Source organism: Ranitomeya imitator, chromosome 6, assembly GCF_032444005.1.
Source record: "Ranitomeya imitator isolate aRanImi1 chromosome 6, aRanImi1.pri, whole genome shotgun sequence".
Lineage (NCBI taxonomy): Eukaryota > Metazoa > Chordata > Amphibia > Anura > Dendrobatidae > Ranitomeya > Ranitomeya imitator.
The window spans coordinates 13,983,064-14,005,173 of NC_091287.1; the positions used below are offsets into that span (position 1 = coordinate 13,983,064).

Here is a 22,110-nt window from a genome sequence, read left to right on the forward strand (position 1 = left end):
ACAGTGTCAAGAGCATGGGGCAGATACCAGGAGACAGGCCAGTACATCATTAGACATGGAGGGGGCCTTAGGCAACAACCCAGCAGCAGGACCGCTCCCTCCAACTTAGTGCAGGAGGAGCAGTGTCAGAGCTCTGCAAAATGACCTCCAGTAGGCCACTAACATCCATGTGTCTGCTCAAACTGTCAGAAACAGACTCCATGAGGATGGTCTGAGTGCCCGATGTCCACAAGTGGGTGTTCTTCTTACAGCCCAACACCTTGCAGGGCATTTAACATTTGCCAGAGAACACCAAGATTGGAAGATTCGACATTGGCGTTCTGTGCTCTTCACGGATGAGAGCAGGTTCACACTGAGCACATGTGACAGACGTGACAGAGTCTGGAGACGCCGTGGAGAGCGACCTGCTGCCTGCAACATCCTTCAGCATGACCGGTTTGGCAGTGGGTCAGTAATGGTGTGGGGTGGCATTTCTTTAGAGGGCCGCACAGTCCTCCATGTGCTCGCCAGAGGTAGCCTGACTGCCATTAGGTACCAGGATGAGATCCTCAGACCCATTTTGAGACCATAAGCAGTTGCACTTGACCCTGGATTTTCTTCTGATGCATGACAACCTCATGTGACTGAAGTGTCAGCAGTTCTTGCATGATGAAGGCATTGAAGCTATGGACTGGCCCACCCGTTCCCCACACTTGAATCCAGTCGAGCACATCTGGAACAACATGTCTCACACCATCCACCACCATCACGTTGCACCACAGACTGTCCAGGAATTGGCGAATGCTTTAGTCCGGGTTTGGGAGGAGATCCCTCAGGAGATCATCCGCCGCCTCATCAGGAGCATGCCCAGGTATTGCAGGGAGGTCATACAGGCACGTGGAGGCCACACACACTACTGAGCATCGTTTCCTTGTATTGAGGCATTTCCACTGAAGTTGGATCAGCCTGTAATTTGATTTTCCACTTTGATTTTGAGCATCTTTCCACATGCAGACCTCCATGGGATATTAATTTTATGATTTACATTGATTATTTTTATGTTTTATTGTTCTCAGTGCATTCCACTGTGTAATAAATAAAGATTTGCAACTGGAATATTTAATTCAGTGATATCTAGGATGTGGGATTTTCGTGTTCCCTTTCTTTGAGCAATATACTGTATATACAGTATATATACAGTATATAGCTCAAAGAAATCCACACTCTGGCTGTTAGATTTAATTTAATCAACTTTCAGAAAAGACAAATACTTAATTTTTTCACCCGATCTCCTGGCTTTTCAAAACTCTTTATCTATCGTCAGCACACTTTCATATTCCCTTATTACAAAATAAAAAAATATTTTAGGTTGTGAGGTTCGAATGCACCGCTGTCCTCATCTCGTCTTCAGACATGAATCTTCGTCCTCTTATGGCTTCTTTTAGACTAGAGGATCATATCGGTGAAAGAGGATCATACCGGTGATGGTCTGATTGGACAGGATCAGAATCTTCATGTGCTCACACAATGTTGTCATTGGTCGTGGACATGAACGGCCGTCCGACTCCTTCTTAGCAACCTTCCTTGATCTTCTCCATCCAATCACACACTTCTTCGTGACAAAACACTTTCTCCATACTGTGCACAAATATTGGCACCAGATGCCCTCAGAACACAAAAAAAGATTCACCACACACTGACCTTTTCTCATGCAAATCAATGGATTCCTAAAAATCACGGACAGTATATGGATGGCATCAGTACAAACCGTGGCCTGTCCATGTTTAATATTGCAAAGTATAGGAGATTTGTCACTTATTTACCCATATGTGAAAATCACTGATGAAGAATGGACAAAACTGAGAGTGACCAAACACTGATGACACTTGGATCCCAAACACTGATGATACCCGGATCCCAAACACTGACAACACTCGGATCCCAAACACTGATGATACCCGGATCCCAAACACTGACGACACTCGGATCCCAAACACTGATGACACCCGGATCCCAAACACTGATGACACTCAGATCCCAAACACTGATGATACCCGGATCCCAAACACTGACGACACTCGGATCTAACACTGATGACACTCGGATCCTAAACACTGATGACACTTGGGAGACAAAACACTGATGAAACTCGGATCCCAAACACTGATGACACTCGGATCCCAAACACTGATGACACTCGGATCCCAAACACTGATGATACCCGGATCCCAAACACTGACGACACTCGGATCCCAAACACTGATGATACCCGGATCCCAAACACTGACGACACTCGGATCCCAAACACTGACGACACCCGGATCCCAAACACTGATGACACTCGGATCCCAAACACTGATGATACCCGAATCCCAAACACTGATGATACCCGGATCCCAAACACTGACGACACTCGGATCCCAAACACTGATGACAACCCGGATCCCAAACACTGATGATACCCGGATCCCAAAAACTGACGACACTCGGATCTAACACTGATGACACTCGGATCCTAAACACTGATGACACTTGGGAGACAAAACACTGATGAAACTCGGATCCCAAACACTGATGACACTCGGATCCCAAACACTGATGACACTCGGATCCCAAACACTGATGACACTCGGATCCCAAACACTGATGACACCCGGATCCCAAACACTGATGATACCCGGATCCCAAACACTGACGACACTCGGATCCCAAACACTGATGACACTCGGATCCCAAACACTGATGACAACCCGGATCCCAAACACTGATGATACCCGGATCCCAAACACTGACGACACTCGGATCTAACACTGATGACACTCGGATCCTAAACACTGATGACACTTGGGAGACAAAACACTGATGAAACTCGGATCCCAAACACTGATGACACTCGGATCCCAAACACTGATGACACTCGGATCCCAAACACTGATGACACTCGGATCCCAAACACTGATGACACCCGGATCCCAAACACTGATGACACTCTGATCCCAAACACTGATGATACCCGGATCCCAAACACTGACGACACTCGGATCCCAAACACTGATGACACTCGGATCCTAAACACTGATGACACTTGGGAGACAAAACACTGATGAAACTCGGATCCCAAACACTGATGACACTCGGATCCCAAACACTGATGACACTCGGATCCCAAACACTGATGATACCCGGATCCCAAACACTGACGACACTCGGATCTAACACTGATGACACTCGGATCCTAAACACTGATGACACTTGGGAGACAAAACACTGATGAAACTCGGATCCCAAACACTGATGACACTCGGATCCCAAACACTGATGACACTCGGATCCCAAACACTGATGATACCCGGATCCCAAACACTGACGACACTCGGATCCCAAACACTGATGACACCCGGATCCCAAACACTGATGACACTCGGATCCCAAACACTGATGATACCCGGATCCCAAACACTGACGACACTCGGATCCCAAACACTGATGACACTCGGATCCTAAACACTGATGACACTTGGGAGACAAAACACTGATGAAACTCGGATCCCAAACACTGATGACACTCGGATCCCAAACACTGATGACACTCGGATCCCAAACACTGATTATACCCGGATCCCAAACACTGACAACACTCGGATCCCAAACACTGATGACACTCGGATCCCAAACACTGATGACACTCGGATCCTAAACACTGATGACACTTGGGAGACAAAACACTGATGAAACTCGGATCCCAAACACTGATGACACTTGGATCCCAAACACCGATGACACTCGGATCCAACACCGATGACACTCAATCCAACACTGATGACACCCGGATCCCAAACACTGATGACACTCGGATCCCAAACACTGATGACACTCGGATCCCAAACACTGATGACACTCGGATCCCAAACACTGATGACACCCGGATCCCAAACACTGATGACACTCGGATCCCAAACACTGATGACACTCGGATCCTAAACACTGATGACACTTGGGAGACAAAACACTGATGAAACTCGGATCCCAAACACTGATGACACTTGGATCCCAAACACCGATGACACTCGGATCCAACACCGATGACACTCAATCCAACACTGATGACACCCGGATCCCAAACACTGATGACACTCGGATCCCAAACACTGATGACACTCGGATCCCAAACACTGATGACACTCGGATCCCAAACACTGATGACACCCGGATCCCAAACACTGATGACACTCGGATCCCAAACACTGATGACACTCGGATCCAACACTGATGACACCCGGATCCCAAACACTGATGACACTCGGATCCAACACTGATGACACTCGGATCCAACACTGATGACACTCGGACCCAACACTGATGACACCTGGATCCCAAACACTGATGACACTCGGATCCAACACTGATGACACTCGGATCCAACACTGATGACACTCGGATCCCAAACACTGATGACACTCGGATCCAACACTGATGACACCCGGATCCCAAACACTGATGACACTCGGATCCCAAACACTGATGACACTCGGATCCCAAACACTGATGACAGTCGGATGCCAAACACTGATGACACCCGGATCCCAAACACTGATGACACTCGGATCCCAAACACTGATGACACTCGGATCCAACACTGACGACACTCGGATCCAACACTGATGACACTCGGATCCCAAACACTGATGACACCCGGATCCCAAACACCGATGACACTCGGATCCCAAACACTGATGACACTCGGATCCAACACTGATGACACTCGGATCCAACACTGATGACAGTCGGATCCAACACTGATGACACCCGGATCCCAAACACCGATGGCACTCGGATCCCAAACACTGATGACACTTGGATCCCAAACACTGAGGTGTTGTGAATTCTGTGGCAGAGCTCCCTCCTGTGGTCACAAGTGGTACTTCGGCTGATTCTCTCTGTGAGCTTCCGTTGGTGGAGGAAAGTGGTACTGCGGCTTCTGAGTTTCCTTCCTCAGGTGATGTGGTGAAGTAGTTAGGTGCTGCTCTATTTAACTCCACCTAGTGCTTTGATCCTGGCCTCCAGTCAATGTTCTAGTATTGGACCTGTTTCCTCCTGGATCGTTCCTGTGGCCTGCTGCTCTGCATAGCTAAGTTCCGCTTTGCTATTTTGTTTGCTGTTTTTTTCTGTCCAGCTTGTCTATTTGTTTTTTCCTGCTTGCTGGAAGCTCTGGGACGCAGAGGGTGTACCTCCGTGCCGTTAGTTCGGTACGGAGGGTCTTTTTGCCCCCTTTGCGTGGTTTTTGTAGGGTTTTGTGTTGACCGCAAAGTTACCTTTCCTATCCTCACTCTGTTCAGAAAGTCGGGCATCACTTTGCTAAATCTATTTCATCCCTGCGTTTGTCTTTTCATCTTAACTCACAGTCATTATATGTGGGGGCTGCCTTTTCCTTGGGGGTATTTCTCTGAGGCAAGGTAGGCTTATTTTCTATCTTCAGGCTAGTTAGTTTCTCAGGCTGTGCCGAGTTGCATAGGGAGCATTAGGCGCAATCCATGGCTGCCTCTAGTGTGGTTGGAGAGGATTAGGGATTGCGGTCAGCAGAGTTCCCACGTCTCAGAGCTCGTTCTATGTTTTTGGTTATTGTCAGGTCACTGTATGTGCTCTGACCTCTATGTCCATTGTGGTACTGAATTACCTTATCATAACACTGATGACACTCGGATCCAACACTGATGACACTCGGATTCCAAACACTGATGACACTCGTACCAAGTTTTTGCATATGTAAAATAAAGGCCCTCACTACTATACAGATGTATTAAGAAATACAGTGGGGCAAAAAAGTATTTAGTCAGTCAGCAATAGTGCAAGTTCCACCACTTAAAAAGATGAGAGGCATCTGTAATTTACATCATAGGTAGACCTCAACTATGGGAGACAAACTGAGAAAAAAAAATCCAGAAAATCACATTGTCTGTTTTTTTTAACATTTTATTTGCATATTATGGTGGAAAATAAGTATTTGGTCAGAAACAAAATTTCATCTCAATACTTTGTAATATATCCTTTGTTGGCAATGACAGAGGTCAAACGTTTTCTGTAAGTCTTCACAAGGTTGCCACACACTGTTGTTGGTATGTTGGCCCATTCCTCCATGCAGATCTCCTCTAGAGCAGTGATGTTTTTGGCTTTTCGCTTGGCAACACGGACTTTCAACTCCCTCCAAAGGTTTTCTATAGGGTTGAGATCTGGAGACTGGCTGGGCCACTCCAGGACCTTGAAATGCTTCTTACGAAGCCACTCCTTCGTTGCCCTGGCGGTGTGCTTTGGATCATTGTCATGTTGAAAGACCCAGCCACGTTTCATCTTCAATGCCCTTGCTGATGGAAGGAGGTTTGCACTCAAAATCTCACGATACATGGCCCCATTCATTCTTTCATGTACCCGGATCAGTCGTCCTGGCCCCTTTGCAGAGAAACAGCCCCAAAGCATGATGTTTCCACCACCATGCTTTACAGTAGGTATGGTGTTTGATGGATGCAACTCAGTATTCTTTTTCCTCCAAACACGACAAGTTGTGTTTCTACCAAACAGTTCCAGTTTGGTTTCATCAGACCATAGGACATTCTCCCAAAACTCCTCTGGATCATCCAAATGCTCTCTAGTAAACTTCAGACAGGCCCGGACATGTACTGGCTTAAGCAGTGGGACACGTCTGGCACTGCAGGATCTGAGTCCATGGTGGCGTAGTGTGTTACTTATGGTAGGCCTTGTTACATTGGTCCCAGCTCTCTGCAGTTCATTCACTAGGTCCCCCCGCGTGGTTCTGGGATTTTTGCTCACCATTCTTGTGATCATTCTGACCCCACGGGGTGGGATTTTGCGTGGAGCGCCAGATCGAGGGAGATTATCAGTGGTCTTGTATGTCTTCCATTTTCTAATTATTGCTCCCACTGTTGATTTCTTCACTCCAAGATGGTTGGCTATTGCAGATTCCGTCTTCCCAGCCTGGTGCAGGGCTACAATTTTGTTTCTGGTGTCCTTTGACAGCTCTTTGGTCTTCACCATAGTGGAGTTTGGAGTCAGACTGTTTGAGGGTGTGCACAGGTGTCTTTTTATACTAATAACAAGTTTAAACAGGTGCCATTACTACAGGTAATGAGTGGAGGAAAGAGGAGCCTCTTAAAGAAGAAGTTACAGGTCTGTGAGAGCCAGAAATCTTGATTGTTTGTTTCTGACCAAATACTTATTTTCCACCATAATATGCAAATAAATTGTTAAAAAAACAGACAATGTGATTTTCTGGATTTTTTTTTCTCAGTTTGTCTCCCATAGTTGAGGTCTACCTATGATGTAAATTACAGACGCCTCTCATCTTTTTAAGTGGTGGAACTTGCACTATTGTTGACTGACTAAATACTTTTTTGCCCCACTGTACATCAGTGCAGAATTGGGAATCTACATAGAAATGTTGCAAAAGAGAGAACATTGACTTTAAGGAAAGAATAGGATTATAGAAAACCAGCATCTTATAGAGGGGCAGTCTGAGTGCGGAGCGCTGTCACGTGCTGGAAGCGCCTCACCTGTTAAACAGTAGACGCTTGAAATCTTGGAATAACGTGTCCTTGTTCTTGTCAAGGAATCCTTCCACTGAATACCTGGGAATAAAAGGCGAAATGCGGGTCATGTGGCGTCATCACTGGCGTGATTTCTAGAGAATAGGTTATCATGTAGGCAGGTTAGCGGTGAGGACATAAAGGGGTACACTCACGTCACATCCCCGGCGTAGTGCTTTATCCGGAAGTCTCGGTTGAAGGCCATTGACTTGTCTGTCGGGGAAAGCTAAAACCAATCATGAACATGTTACTTCTGCGCTCAGCGATGGCACGTACCACACTGTCACATATCACTACAGATCTCGGTGGCTGCTGTTCACACTTGTCTTTGAACATCAGGGTTTCTCATATTTAGTACATTTCCTGAAACGTCCAGAAGTTTCCTGGATAAAGGTGAGACCCCCAACTACAGATAAGCAGACGAATATCCTGGGCACCCCGCGTCCTTACCTCTCGCCATTTCCATGCTCTTCAGTCCCAGGAAATGCCACAGACAACATCCTCGCCCAGGAGTGAAGAGGGGCAGGAACATGTGAGCAACGCAACATCTAATCTGGGGGCCGCATATATGGGGGATCTGGTATAGATAGGGTCTCTGCTCTGGAGTCTGTAAATAAGGGGGTCTGTCTGAGGTCTGTAGATAAGGTCTCTGCTCTGGGGTCTGTCTGGGATCTGTAGAGAGGGTCTCTGCCCCGGAGTCTGTAAATAATGGGGTCTGTAGATAGCGTCTCTGCTCTGGAGTCTGTAAATAAGGGGGTCTGTCTGAGGTCTGTAGATAAGGTCTCTGCTCTGGGGTCTGTCTGGGGTCTGTAGAGAGGGTCTCTGCCCTGGAGTCTGTAAATAATGGGGTCTGTAGATAGCGTCTCTGCTCTGGAGTCTGTAAATAAGGGGGTCTGTCTGGGGTCTGTAAATAAGGGTGTCTGTCTGGGGTCTGTACATAGGGTCTCTGCCAAAGAGTCTGTAAATAAGGGGGTCTGTCTGGGGTCTGTAGATAAGGTCTCTGCCCTGGAGTCTATAAATAAGGGTGTCTGTCTGGGGTCTGTAGATAGGGTCTCTGCCCTGGAGTCTATAAATAAGGGGGTCTGCCTGGGGTCTGTAGATAAGGTCTCTGCCCTGGAGTCTGTAAATAAGGGGGTCTGTCTGGGGTCTGTACATAGGGTCTCTGCCCTGGAGTCTGTAAATAAGGGGTCTGTCTGGGGTCTGTACATAGGGTCTCTGCTCTGGAGTCTGTAAATAAGGGGGTCTGTAGATAGGGTCTCTGCTCTGGAGTCTGTAAATAAGGGGGTCTGAAGATAGGGTCTCTGCCCATGGAGTCTGTAAATAAGGGGGTCTGTCTGGGGTCTGTACATAGGGTCTCTGTCCTGGAGTCTGTAAATAAGATGATGTCTAGGGTTTATAGAAATGAGGGACTGAATGGAGGTCTTTCTATATATAGGGGGTCTGTGTCTGCCCAAATTTGGGGTCTTTGGTCTGTAGCTTTATGGGGTACTGGTCTAAGTTGGTGTTAACGGGGGGTTCGATTGAAGGTATTTATAAATGTGGGTCTGTATTTATGGGGGTCTGGTCTAGGGCACATATTTATCGGGGTCTGTCTGGGGTTTATATGTACAAGAGGACCAGTATTGGGTCTGCTTCATTGGGGAGTCTGGTTGAGGGTCTTTAGAGATGGCCGTTCTGTAGTGTGTATATAGGATAGGATTATATGACAGGGCGTGGTTTGGGGGGTGTGTATATATGGGGGTCTATTCTGGGGTCTGTATATATTACAGGCCTTCTGGGGTCTTCATAAATTTAGGTCTGGTCTTGTGTCTGATTAAAGGGATAGTCTGTTTGGTCTACATTTTTTAAGGCGTCCGGTCAAGGGTTTACATTTATGTGAAGCCCCCGGTCTTTATTTCTTCTGGGGGCCTGGTTGTCTATATGTACAGTATTTAGGGGGATCCGCATTTATATTGGGGTGTAATGAGCGGCTCATATGCACTATGCTCCTATGAATTCGGCAGGTTGTGTCCTGTATAACTGGGCGTGGAGGCGAGCGCAGCATTACATTTCCCTGATGTCACTTTCCAGGAATGGGGAATAAGAGGGGTTACTTATATGGACCCCCACCAGGTGCCACCGTGGCCTCACCTTCCTGCTGCTGTAATGGGGGTGTCTGCACAGTTTGCTGTTCATGGACTCCAGGAAGATGGTGTCTGTAACGTCTCCTACTGTCAGACAGGCCTCGTCCAGGATGGAGATGATCCCTTTATGGGACTGTTCCACCAGATCCACGATGATCTGATTATTAAAGTATTCAATCTGTGAGAGAAGAGAGGGGATTCCTGTAAACACTTAAGGGTCCGTATTCTCCATAGACTGAGCACTCGAGCACAGACCCCACAAAAGCCAAAGCCCCCCATCACCACTCAGTGATTGACAGTTACCTCTGCGTGCACCGACATACAGACTGTCAATCACTGAGGAGGACGGCGTCCGGAGCACACAAACACCAGAGAACTCAATATCCATCAGTGTGGTCCGCTCCTCCTGCCGTATACCCTCCGTATACCCTCCGGCCTGGAGATCAGATTATCACATGACCACTCCATACACAGGCCGACCAAAGTACAAGATGGGAACGGTGCGATCTATAATACTGCAACAAGCTGCCATGGATCTCGGCAGCTCGAGTGCTGTTTACACAGGACAATGCGCTGCTGAGGACGATGATCTGTGATGCAGCACAATAAGTCATTATACCCGATGAACAAGAATTTTGCTAATTTATGTGATCGGCAGTGCTCAGAGACACAGCTGAGGTGAGGAGGCCGAGCCCGACCACCACTGAGTAAGACAGAAAAGTACAAGGTGATCAGAGACCTCACCGCAGTGAGGAGGCTGAGCCCGACCACCACTGAGCAAGACACAAAAGTACAAGGTGCTCAGTGCTCAGAGACACGGCCGAAGTGAGGAGGCCGAGCCCGACCACCACTGAGCAAGACACAGAAGTGCAAGGTGTTCAGTGCTCAGAGACACAGCTGAAGAGAGGAGGCCGAGCCCGACCACCACTGAGTAAGACAGAGAAGTACAAGGTGATCAGAGACATGGCCGCGGTGAGGAGGCTGAGTCTGACCACTACTGAACAAGATACTGAAGTACAAGGCGCTCATAGTCACGGCCAAGGTGAGGAGGCCGAGCCCGACCACCACTGAGTAAGACACAGAAGTGCAAGGTGTTCAGTGCTCAGAAACACAGCCGAGGAGAGGAGGCCGAGCCCGACCACCACTGAGCAAGACAGAAGTGCAAGGTGTTCAGTGCTCAGAGAAACAGTTGAGGTGAGGAGGCCGAGCCCGACCATCACTAAGCAAGACACAGAAGTGCAAGGTGTTCAACGCTCAGAGACACAGCTGAGGAGAGGAGGCTGAGCCCGACCACCACTGAGTAAGACAGAAAAGTACAAGGTGATCAGATACGTGGCCGCGGTGAGGAGGCTGAGCCCGACCACTACTGAACAAGACACAGAAGTACAAGGTGCTCATAGTCACGACCGAGGTGAGGAGGCCGAGCCCAACCACTACTGAGTAAGACACAGAAGTGCAAGGTGTTCAGTGCTCAGAGACACAGCCGAGGTGAGGAGGCCGAGCCTGACCACCACTGAGCAATACACAAGTACAAGGTGCTCATAGTCACGGCCGAGGTGAGGAGGCCGAGCCCGACTACCACTGAGCAAGACACAAGTACAAGGTGCTCATAGTCACAGCCGAGGTGAGGAGGCTGAGCCCGACCACCACTGAGCAAGACACAGAAAAGGAAACGTCAGGATTGGGCCAAAAAATATCTGATACAGACTGTTCACAGGTTTTCTGGACTGATGGAAGTGATGAGATGAGACGACTCTGGATGGAGCAGATGGACGGCCGGGGCTGGATCAGTACTGGGCACAGACCTCCACTTCCCCTCAGACGTCAGTGAAGTGGACTGCGATTACTAAACCATTCCCAATGTTCAAGTTCCATTTTCTGGGTTTTTTTTTCTCCCCTTCTTCCAGGAGCCATAACTCTTGTATTTTTCTGTGCACACAGACATATGAGGGCTTGTTTTTTGCAGGACAAGTTGTACTGAAAATGTAAAAAACACCAAGGTTACTTACTGGTAACCGGTTTTTCCGGAACCCATGACGGCACATGAGAGAGGGGATCCGCCCAGCCAGGACAGGAAACCCTACTGAAAATAAAAGGGCGGTACCGCTCGGTCGCTTCAGTTGGTTTTCAGAGCATGAGAGGCCCCCCTGGTTAGTACACATGGCAATCCAACACCACATCATATTAACTAAAAGCACCCAAAACAATAGTGCACACCGAAAGGGTGATAAAGGGGGGGAATATACGGGTGCCGTCATGGGTTCCGGAAAAAACGGCTACCAGTAAGTAACCTTGGTGTTTTCCTTTCCCCCATGACGGCACACCTGAGAGACTTTTGTAGAAAGAAAAAACCTTAGGGAGGGACCACCGCTTGGAGTACCCTTCTACCAAAGGTTAGGTCAGCAGAGGAGGAAAGGTCTAGCCGGTAGTGTTTGAAAAAAGTCGAGGGTGAGGACCAGGTAGCGGCCTTGCAAATTTGGTCAATTGATACCTCAGCCTTCTCTGCCCAGGAGGTAGCCATAGCTCTGGTGGAGTGAGCCTTGATGCCGTCAGGAACCGGAGTGCCACTTGCAGAATAGGACAGACTAATGGCCTCCCTGATCCATCTAGCAATGGTACTTTTAGCTACCCCACACCCTTTTTTACTACCCTGAAAGGCTACAAATAGGGTTTGATCTTTCCTCCACTGACTAGTCATGGTCATGTATTGTAACATGGATCTCCTCACATCTAACATATGGAACTTTTGTTCCCCCAGATTTTTAGGATTATTACAAAATGATGGTAACGTAATCTCCTGACTCCAATGAAATTTTTGGACTACTTTGGGGAGATACGCTGGATCTGGTCTTAGGATTATCCTATCATCAAGAATCTGAGTGTAAGGAGGGCATATTGATAGAGCTTGTAAATCATCTACCCTACGGGCCGATGTTAGGGCTACTAGTAGGACTGTTTTCAGGGTGAGCAATTTAGGTGATATGTCCTGCAAAGGCTCAAAAGGATCTTTGGTTAAAGCCTCCAAGACCAGATTTAGATCCCAAGAAGGAATTTTGGGGATAATAACCGGTCTAGACCTGCCACAGGATTTTATAAATCGTGAAACCCACCTATTGGATGCTAGGTTGCAATTATATAGGGCCCCTAGGGCTGAAACCTGAACCTTAAGGGTTCTAGTTGCTAACCCTAGTTGCAAACCCGCTTGTAGAAATTCTAGGATGGGACCCACTGGAGCTACATCCCCTAACGGTTCACCCAAGAAGTCTAAAAATTTATTCCAGGTCCTACCGTAGATTCTGGATGTTATAGGCTTCCTGCTTTTTAACAGGGTGGAGATTAACCCTGGGGAGAATCCTTGGCGACTCAGTAACGCCCTCTCAAATTCCAGGCTGCCAGATGGAAGCCCTTCACCTGAGAGTGGGTCACTGGTCCCTGGGTTAACAGGTCCGGCACATCTGGCAGGATCCATGGGTCTGTTAACGACATCTGCCTTAGAAGAGAGAACCATGGTCTTCTTGGCCAGAATGGAGCGATGAGTATTATTTTTGCTCGGTCTTCTCTGATTTTCCGGACTACTGTTGGAATCATCACTATTGGGGGAAATGCGTAAGCCAGAGAGAATTTCCACGGTATTAGTAGGGCATCTACCGCGAAAGGATGTTCCTTTGGGTTCAGTGAGCAGAACTTTTTCACTTTCTTGTTGTGTGAGGTGGCAAATAAGTTTATCTCTGGTGTACCCCAGGCCTGTACTATTTGTTGAAATACTCCAGGATTCAGGGACCACTCCCCTTGTCTCAGAATTCTGCGACTCAGAAAATCTGCCCGTGAGTTCTCTACACCCCTTATGTGTAGTGCTGTTAGGGAAGATAGGTGTTGTTCTGCCCAATGAAATAGTAAATTTGACACCTCCATGAGGTTCCAAGACCTCGTCCCCCCTTGGTGATTGATGTAGGCCACTACTGCTTGATTGTCTGTCATAATTCGAGCATGGCGGCCCTGGAGCAGGGGAAGAAAATGTTTCAAGGACTTTTCTACTGCCCATAGTTCTTTTACGTTTGAGCCATAGCTCTTTTCTTGGGAGGACCAAGTTTCTTGAACTGAATGGGATCTTAAGTGAGCTCCCCAACCTAAACCGCTTGCGTCGGTCATGATGATGTCCTCGACCGGTTTTTGCCACTGGACTCCCATAGTGAGATGTTCCTCTATGGTCCACCAGACTAAGGAATCTCTTACATCCCGATGAAGACATAGATTTCCTTCCAAACGCCCTTTTAACAGTCTTTGGGCTGACAAAACTTCCCACTGTAGTTGTCTCAGGTGGAATTGTGCCCACCCTACGGCCGGAATGCAAGATGTTAACGAGCCTAGTAGGGACATCGCTTTTCTTAGGGTCATCTCGGGTTGGTTTATTGCTGCAGTGGTCAAGTTGATTATTTTGGCTACTTTGTTTTCCGGGAGGAGGCAGAGCTGACGTTCTGAATCTAGTATTAATCCTAGGAAGGACTGTACCTTTACTGGAACTAATTTCGATTTAGGAACATTTATCATCCAACCCAGCTCTATTAGAGTTGATGTCACTACCGTTATCTGATGGGAGCAATCGGCCTCTGTGTTCCCTATCACAAGAAAATCGTCCAAATACGGGACAATCACGACATTCCGGGAACGGAGATATGACATTACCTCTGCCATCACCTTGGTGAAGACCCTGGGAGCTGTAGATAGGCCGAATGTAAGGGCTGTATATTGGTAATGTTTCACTTGGTTTTGTATGTAGAGTGCCACTCAAGTATCTCCAGTATCCGCGATGTATTGGAATATGGTAATACGCCTCCTTCAAGTCTATTACTGCCATGAAGCAGTGAGGAAACAGAAGCTTTGTGGTTTTATTGATGGACTCCATCTTGAAGGAGTGATTGTCTATTGAATGGTTGAGTTTTCTTAGGTTGATTATGGTTCTCAATGAACCATCGGGTTTCTGTATCAGAAAGAGGGGGGAGTAAAACCCCCTTCCTATTTCCTGAACCGGGACTTCTTGCAAGACATTTTTTGAATCAGACCAAGGATTTCTGTTTCTAGAGCTAATTGTTCCTGCTGGACTTTCCTCTGAGGAGTTATTACAAAATTGTGCCTGGGTGGATGGATAAATTTTATTTTTAGGCCGTCTTTTAAAATATTTAGAACCCAGGTGCTCGGGGAGATGTTTATCCAGGCTGGATAGAAGAGAGAAAATCTTCATCCAACCTGTGATGTAATGTCATTGGGGGGATTTTTTTGCTGAGTTAGAGGGCCCTTTGAACATATAGCCCGATCTCCTTTTATCTTTGAACTCCCAATTTTTCCTATCTCCTGGAGGTCTGCCTCTATTAAATCTTCTCCGAAAAAAAGGTTTTTTAGGATCTTTAGGGAAGGTTGGAAAGGCTTTATTTTTGTCTCCTGCCTGTTCCAATATTTCTTCTAACTTTTTCCCAAAGAGGAGTTGACCGTCGCATGGGATGGAGCAAAGTTTATGTTTTGATGGCAAGTCTCCCGGACACCCTTTGAGCCATAAGGCTCTCCTGGCCGCGTTGGACAGGCCCGCTGCTCTAGCCGTTAACTTTGCAGAGTCTATGGAGGAATCTGCCAAGAAGGCTGCTGCCCCTTGAACTAGGGATATGTTTGCAAGAACGTCATCCCTAGGAACTTTATTCCTTAGCTTGTCTTCAATATGTTGTAACCAGACCATAAGGGCTCGAGCTGTACAAGTTCCAGCTATAGCTGGTTTCAGGCCTCCTGCCGCAGCTTCCCAGATGTGTTTCAAGAACCCATCTGCTTTTTTGTCTAGTGGATCTTTTTTTTTTTAACCAATAAGTTTTTATTGAGAAATTGCATATTAACCATACAACAGTGAACTTCATGAAGAGGAGGGGGAGGGAGGGCAATCAGAGAGGGAAGGGGGAGGGGGGACAAATCCAGTACAAAGGCATGAGGACCAAAACATAGTCAGTACAGAATATACAGATACAGTGTCAAGTACAGCCAAAAAAAAGAAGGATAAGGAGATTGATGAGATATACAATTTAAATATAATTTACAGTATATACTCGAGTATAAGCTGACCCGAGTATAAGCCGACCCCCCTAATTTTGCCACAAAAAACTGGGAAAACTTATTGACTCGAGTATAAGCCTAGGGTGGAAATGCAGCATTTACCGGTGAATTTCAAAAATAAAAATAGATCATTATTTCCCCATAGCTGTGCCATATACGGTGCTCTGCACCGTTCATATTTCCCCATAGATGTGCCATATACAGTGCTCTGCACCGTTCACTGTGCCCCATAGATGTGCTCCATATACGGTGCTCTGCACCGTTCACTGTGCCCCATAGATGTGCCATATACGGTGCTCTGCACCGTTCACTGTGCCCCATAGATGTGCCATATACAGTGCTCTGCACCGTTCACTGTGCCCCATAGATGTGCTCCATATACGGTGCTCTGCACCGTTCACTGTGCCCCATAGATGTGCCATATACAGTGCTCTGCACCGTTCACTGTGCCCCATAGATGTGCCATATACGGTGCTCTGCACCGTTCATTGTGCCCCATAGATGTGCCATATACGGTGCTCTGCACCGTTCACTGTGCCCCATAGATGTGCCATATACGGTGCTCTGCACCGTTCACTGTGCCCCATAGATGTGCCATATACGGTGCTCTGCACCGTTCACTGTGCCCCATAGATGTGCCATATACGGTGCTCTGCACCGTTCATTGTGCCCCATAGATGTGCCATATACAGTGCTCTGCACCGTTCACTGTGCCCCATAGATGTGCCATATACGGTGCTCTGCACCGTTCACTGTGCCCCATAGATGTGCCATATACAGTGCTCTGCACAGTTCACTGTGCCCCATAGATGTGCCATATACGGTGCTCTGCACCGTTCACTGTGCCCCATAGATGTGCCATATACAGTGCTCTGCACCGTTCACTGTGCCCCATAGATGTGCCATATACGGTGCTCTGCACCGTTCATTGTGCCCCATAGATGTGCCATATACAGTGCTCTGCACCGTTCACTGTGCCCCATAGATGTGCCATATACGGTGCTCTGCACCGTTCACTGTGCCCCATAGATGTGCCATATACAGTGCTCTGCACCGTTCACTGTGCCCCATAGATGTGCCATATACGGTGCTCTGCACCGTTCATTGTGCCCCATAGATGTGCCATATACGGTGCTCTGCACCGTTCACTGTGCCCCATAGATGTGCCATATACGGTGCTCTGCACCGTTCACTGTGCCCCATAGATGTGCCATATACGGTGCTCTGCACCGTTCATTGTGCCCCATAGATGTGCCATATACAGTGCTCTGCACCGTTCACTGTGCCCCATAGATGTGCCATATACGGTGCTCTGCACCGTTCATTGTGCCCCATAGATGTGCCATATACAGTGCTCTGCACCGTTCACTGTGCCCCATAGATGTGCCATATACAGTGCTCTGCACCGTTCACTGTGCCCCATAGATGTGCCATATACAGTGCTCCGCACCGTTCACTGTGCCCCATAGATGTGCCATATACGGTGCTCTGCACCGTTCATTGTGCCCCATAGATGTGCCATATACAGTGCTCTGCACCGTTCACTGTGCCCCATAGATGTGCCATATACAGTGCTCTGCACCGTTCACTGTGCCCCATAGATGTGCCATATACAGTGCTCTGCACCGTTCACTGTGCCCCATAGATGTGCCATATACGGTGCTCTGCACCGTTCACTGTGCCCCATAGATGTGCCATATACGGTGCTCTGCACCGTTCACTGTGCCCCATAGATGTGCCATATACGGTGCTCTGCACCGTTCACTGTGCCCCATAGATGTGCCATATACAGTGCTCTGCACCGTTCACTGTGCCCCATAGATGTGCCATATACGGTGCTCTGCACCGTTCACTGTGCCCCATAGATGTGCCATATACGGTGCTCTGCACCGTTCACTGTGCCCCATAGATGTGCCATATACAGTGCTCTGCACCGTTCACTGTGCCCCATAGATGTGCCATATACGGTGCTCTGCACCGTTCATTGTGCCCCATAGATGTGCCATATACGGTGCTCTGCACCGTTCACTGTGCCCCATAGATGTGCCATATACGGTGCTCTGCACCGTTCATTGTGCCCCATAGATGTGCCATATACGGTGCTCTGCACCGTTCATTGTGCCCCATAGATGTGCCATATACGGTGCTCTGCACCGTTCACTGTGCCCCATAGATGTGCCATATACAGTGCTCTGCACCGTTCACTGTGCCCCATAGATGTGCCATATACGGTGCTCTGCACCGTTCATTGTGCCCCATAGATGTGCCATATACGGTGCTCTGCACCGTTCACTGTGCCCCATAGATGTGCCATATACGGTGCTCTGCACCGTTCATTGTGCCCCATAGATGTGCCATATACGGTGCTCTGCACCGTTCATTGTGCCCCATAGATGTGCCATATACGGTGCTCTGCACCGTTCACTGTGCCCCATAGATGTGCCATATACAGTGCTCTGCACCGTTCACTGTGCCCCATAGATGTGCTCCATATACGGTGCTCTGCACCGTTCATTGTGCCCCATAGATGTGCCATATACAGTGCTCTGCACCGTTCACTGTGCCCCATAGATGTGCCATATACAGTGCTCTGCACTGTTCACTGTGCCCCATAGATGTGCCATATACGGTGCTCTGCACCGTTCACTGTGCCCCATAGATTTGCCATATACAGTGCTCTGCACCGTTCACTGTGCCCCATAGATGTGCCATATACAGTGCTCTGCACTGTTCACTGTGCCCCATAGATGTGCCATATACGGTGCTCTGCACCGTTCACTGTGCCCCATAGATGTGCCATATACAGTGCTCTGCACCGTTCACTGTGCCCCATAGATGTGCAATATACAGTGCTCTGCACCGTTCACTGTGCCCCATAGATGTGCCAAATACGGTGCTCTGCACCGTTCACTGTGCCCCATAGCTGTGCCATATACAGTGCTCTGCACCGTTCACTGTGCCCCATAGATGTGCCTTATACAGTGCTCTGCACCGTTCACTGTGCCCCATAGATGTGCCCATATACAGTGCTCTGCACCGTTCACTGTGCCCCATAGATGTGCCATATACGGTGCCCTGCACCGTTCACTGTGCCCCATAGATGTGCCATATACGGTGCTCTGCACCGTTCACTGTGCCCCATAGATGTGCCATATACGGTGCTCTGCACCGTTCACTGTGCCCCATAGATGTGCCATATACAGTGCTCTGCACCGTTCACTGTGCCCCATAGATGTGCCATATACAGTGCTCTGCACCGTTCACTGTGCCCCATAGATGTGCCATATACGGTGCTCTGCACCGTTCACTGTGCCCCATAGATGTGCCATATACAGTGCTCTGCACCGTTCACTGTGCCCCATAGATGTGCCATATACAGTGCTCTGCACCGTTCACTGTGCCCCATAGATGTGCCATATACAGTGCTCTGCACCGTTCACTGTGCCCCATAGATGTGCCATATACGGTGCTCTGCACCGTTCACTGTGCCCCATAGATGTGCCATATACGGTGCTCTGCACCGTTCATTGTGCCCCATAGATGTGCCATATACGGTGCTCTGCACCGTTCACTGTGCCCCATAGATGTGCCATATACGGTGCCCTGCACCGTTCACTGTGCCCCATAGATGTGCCATATACGGTGCTCTGCACCGTTCACTGTGCCCCATAGATGTGCCATATACGGTGCCCTGCACCGTTCACTGTGCCCCATAGATGTGCCATATACGGTGCTCTGCACCGTTCACTGTGCCCCATAGATGTGCCATATACGGTGCTCTGCACCGTTCACTGTGCCCCATAGATGTGCCATATACGGTACCCTGCACCGTTCACTGTGCCCCATAGATGTGCCATATACGGTGCTCTGCACCGTTCACTGTGCCCCATAGATGTGCCATATACAGTGCTCTGCACCGTTCACTGTGCCCCATAGCTGTGCCATATACGGTGCTCTGCACCGTTCACTGTGCCCCATAGATGTGCCATATACGGTGCTCTGCACCGTTCACTGTGCCCCATAGATGTGCCATATACGGTGCTCTGCACAGTTCACTGTGCCCCATAGATGTGCCATATACGGTGCTCTGCACCGTTCACTGTGCCCCATAGATGTGCCATATACGGTGCTCTGCACCGTTCACTGTGCCCCATAGATGTGCCATATACGGTGCCCTGCACCGTTCACTGTGCCCCATAGCTGTGCCATATACGGTGCTCTGCACCGTTCACTGTGCCCCATAGATGTGCCATATACGGTGCTCTGCACCGTTCACTGTGCCCCATAGATGTGCCATATACAGTGCTCTGCACCGTTCACTGTGCCCCATAGATGTGCCATATACAGTGCTCTGCACCGTTCACTGTGCCCCATAGATGTGCCATATACGGTGCTCTGCACCGTTCACTGTGCCCCATAGATGTGCCATATACGGTGCTCTGCACCGTTCACTGTGCCCCATAGATGTGCCATATACAGTGCTCCGCACCGTTCACTGTGCCCCATAGATGTGCCATATACGGTGCCCTGCACCGTTCACTGTGCCCCATAGATGTGCCATATACAGTGCTCTGCACCGTTCACTGTGCCCCATAGATGTGCCATATACGGTGCCCTGCACCGTTCACTGTGCCCCATAGATGTGCCATATACAGTGCTCTGCACCGTTCACTGTGCCCCATAGATGTGCCATATACGGTGCTCTGCACCGTTCACTGTGCCCCATAGATGTGCCATATACAGTGCTCCGCACCGTTCACTGTGCCCCATAGATGTGCCATATACAGTGCTCCGCACCGTTCACTGTGCCCCATAGATGTGCCATATACGGTGCCCTGCACCGTTCACTGTGCCCCATAGATGTGCCATATACAGTGCTCTGCACCGTTCACTGTGCCCCATAGATGTGCCATATACGGTGCTCTGCACCGTTCACTGTGCCCCATAGATGTGCCATATACGGTGCTCTGCACCGTTCACTGTGCCCCATAGATGTGCCATATACGGTGCTCCGCACCGTTCACTGTGCCCCATAGCTGTGCCATATACAGTGCTCTGCACCGTTCACTGTGCCCCATAGATGTGCCATATACAGTGCTCTGCACCGTTCACTGTGCCCCATAGATGTGCCATATACAGTGCTCTGCACCGTTCATTGTGCCCCATAGATGTGCCATATACGGTGCTCTGCACCGTTCACTGTGCCCCAAAGATGTGCCATATACAGTGCTCTGCACCGTTCATTGTGCCCCATAGATGTGCCATATACGGTGCTCTGCACCGTTCACTGTGCCCCAAAGATGTGCCATATACAGTGCCCTGCACCGTTCATTGTGCCCCATAGATGTGCCATATACGGTGCTCTGCACCGTTCACTGTGCCCCATAGATGTGCCATATACGGTGCCCTGCACCGTTCATTGTGCCCCATAGATGTGCCATATACGGTGCTCTGCACCGTTCATTGTGCCCCATAGATGTGCCATATACAGTGCTCTGCACCGTTCACTGTGCCCCATAGATGTGCCATATACGGTGCCCTGCACCGTTCATTGTGCCCCATAGATGTGCCATATACGGTGCTCTGCACCGTTCACTGTGCCCCAAAGATGTGCCATATACGGTGCCCTGCACCGTTCATTGTGCCCCATAGATGTGCCATATACAGTGCTCTGCACCGTTCATTGTGCCCCATAGATGTGCCATATACGGTGCTCTGCACCGTTCACTGTGCCCCATAGATGTGCCATATAGTGCTCTGCACCGTTCATTGTGCCCCATAGATGTGCCATATACGGTGCTCTGCACCGTTCATTGTGCCCCATAGATGTGCCATATACGGTGCTCTGCACCGTTCACTGTGCCCCATAGATGTGCCATATACGGTGCTCTGCACCGTTCACTGTGCCCCATAGATGTGCCATATACGGTGCTCTGCACCGTTCACTGTGCCCCATAGATGCTCCACATAAATCTCTGCCGCCGCCGCCGCTGCTGCTGCTGCTGCAATAAAAAAAAAAAAACACATACTCACCTCCCTTGATTGCAGCTCCCGGCGTCTCGTTCCGGCGCCTCCATCTTCCCGGCGTCTCTGCTCTGACTGATCAGACAGAGGGCGCCGCTCACACTATATGCGTCATCGCGCCCTCTGCCTGAACAGTCAGAGCGCAGACGCCGGGAAGATGGAGGCGCCGGCCGGGAAGATGGAGCGACGCTCGGCGGCTGGAACGAGGACAGGTGAATATGCTATACTTACCTAGTCCTGGCGATCCTCGCGCTGTCCCTCTGCCTGGTCTTCGGTGCCGCAGCTTCTTTCTCTATCAG

General features: G+C 49.0%; 1 protein-coding gene across 2 annotated transcripts in view; it reads right to left on the minus strand.

Moving 5' to 3' along the window:
- The window catches only part of LOC138641634 (unconventional myosin-Ig-like), a 259,855-nt gene that overhangs the window by 166,729 nt on the left and 71,016 nt on the right, over window positions 1-22,110 (minus strand). For both annotated transcript variants that reach the window (XM_069729172.1, XM_069729173.1), the window contains exons 11-13: window positions 9,705-9,875; window positions 7,730-7,800; window positions 7,542-7,616 (exon numbers count right to left, since the gene is read on the minus strand). In XM_069729172.1, coding sequence (XP_069585273.1) covers window positions 7,542-7,616; window positions 7,730-7,800; window positions 9,705-9,875 — 317 coding nt within the window. The remainder of the gene's footprint in view (window positions 1-7,541; window positions 7,617-7,729; window positions 7,801-9,704; window positions 9,876-22,110) is intronic.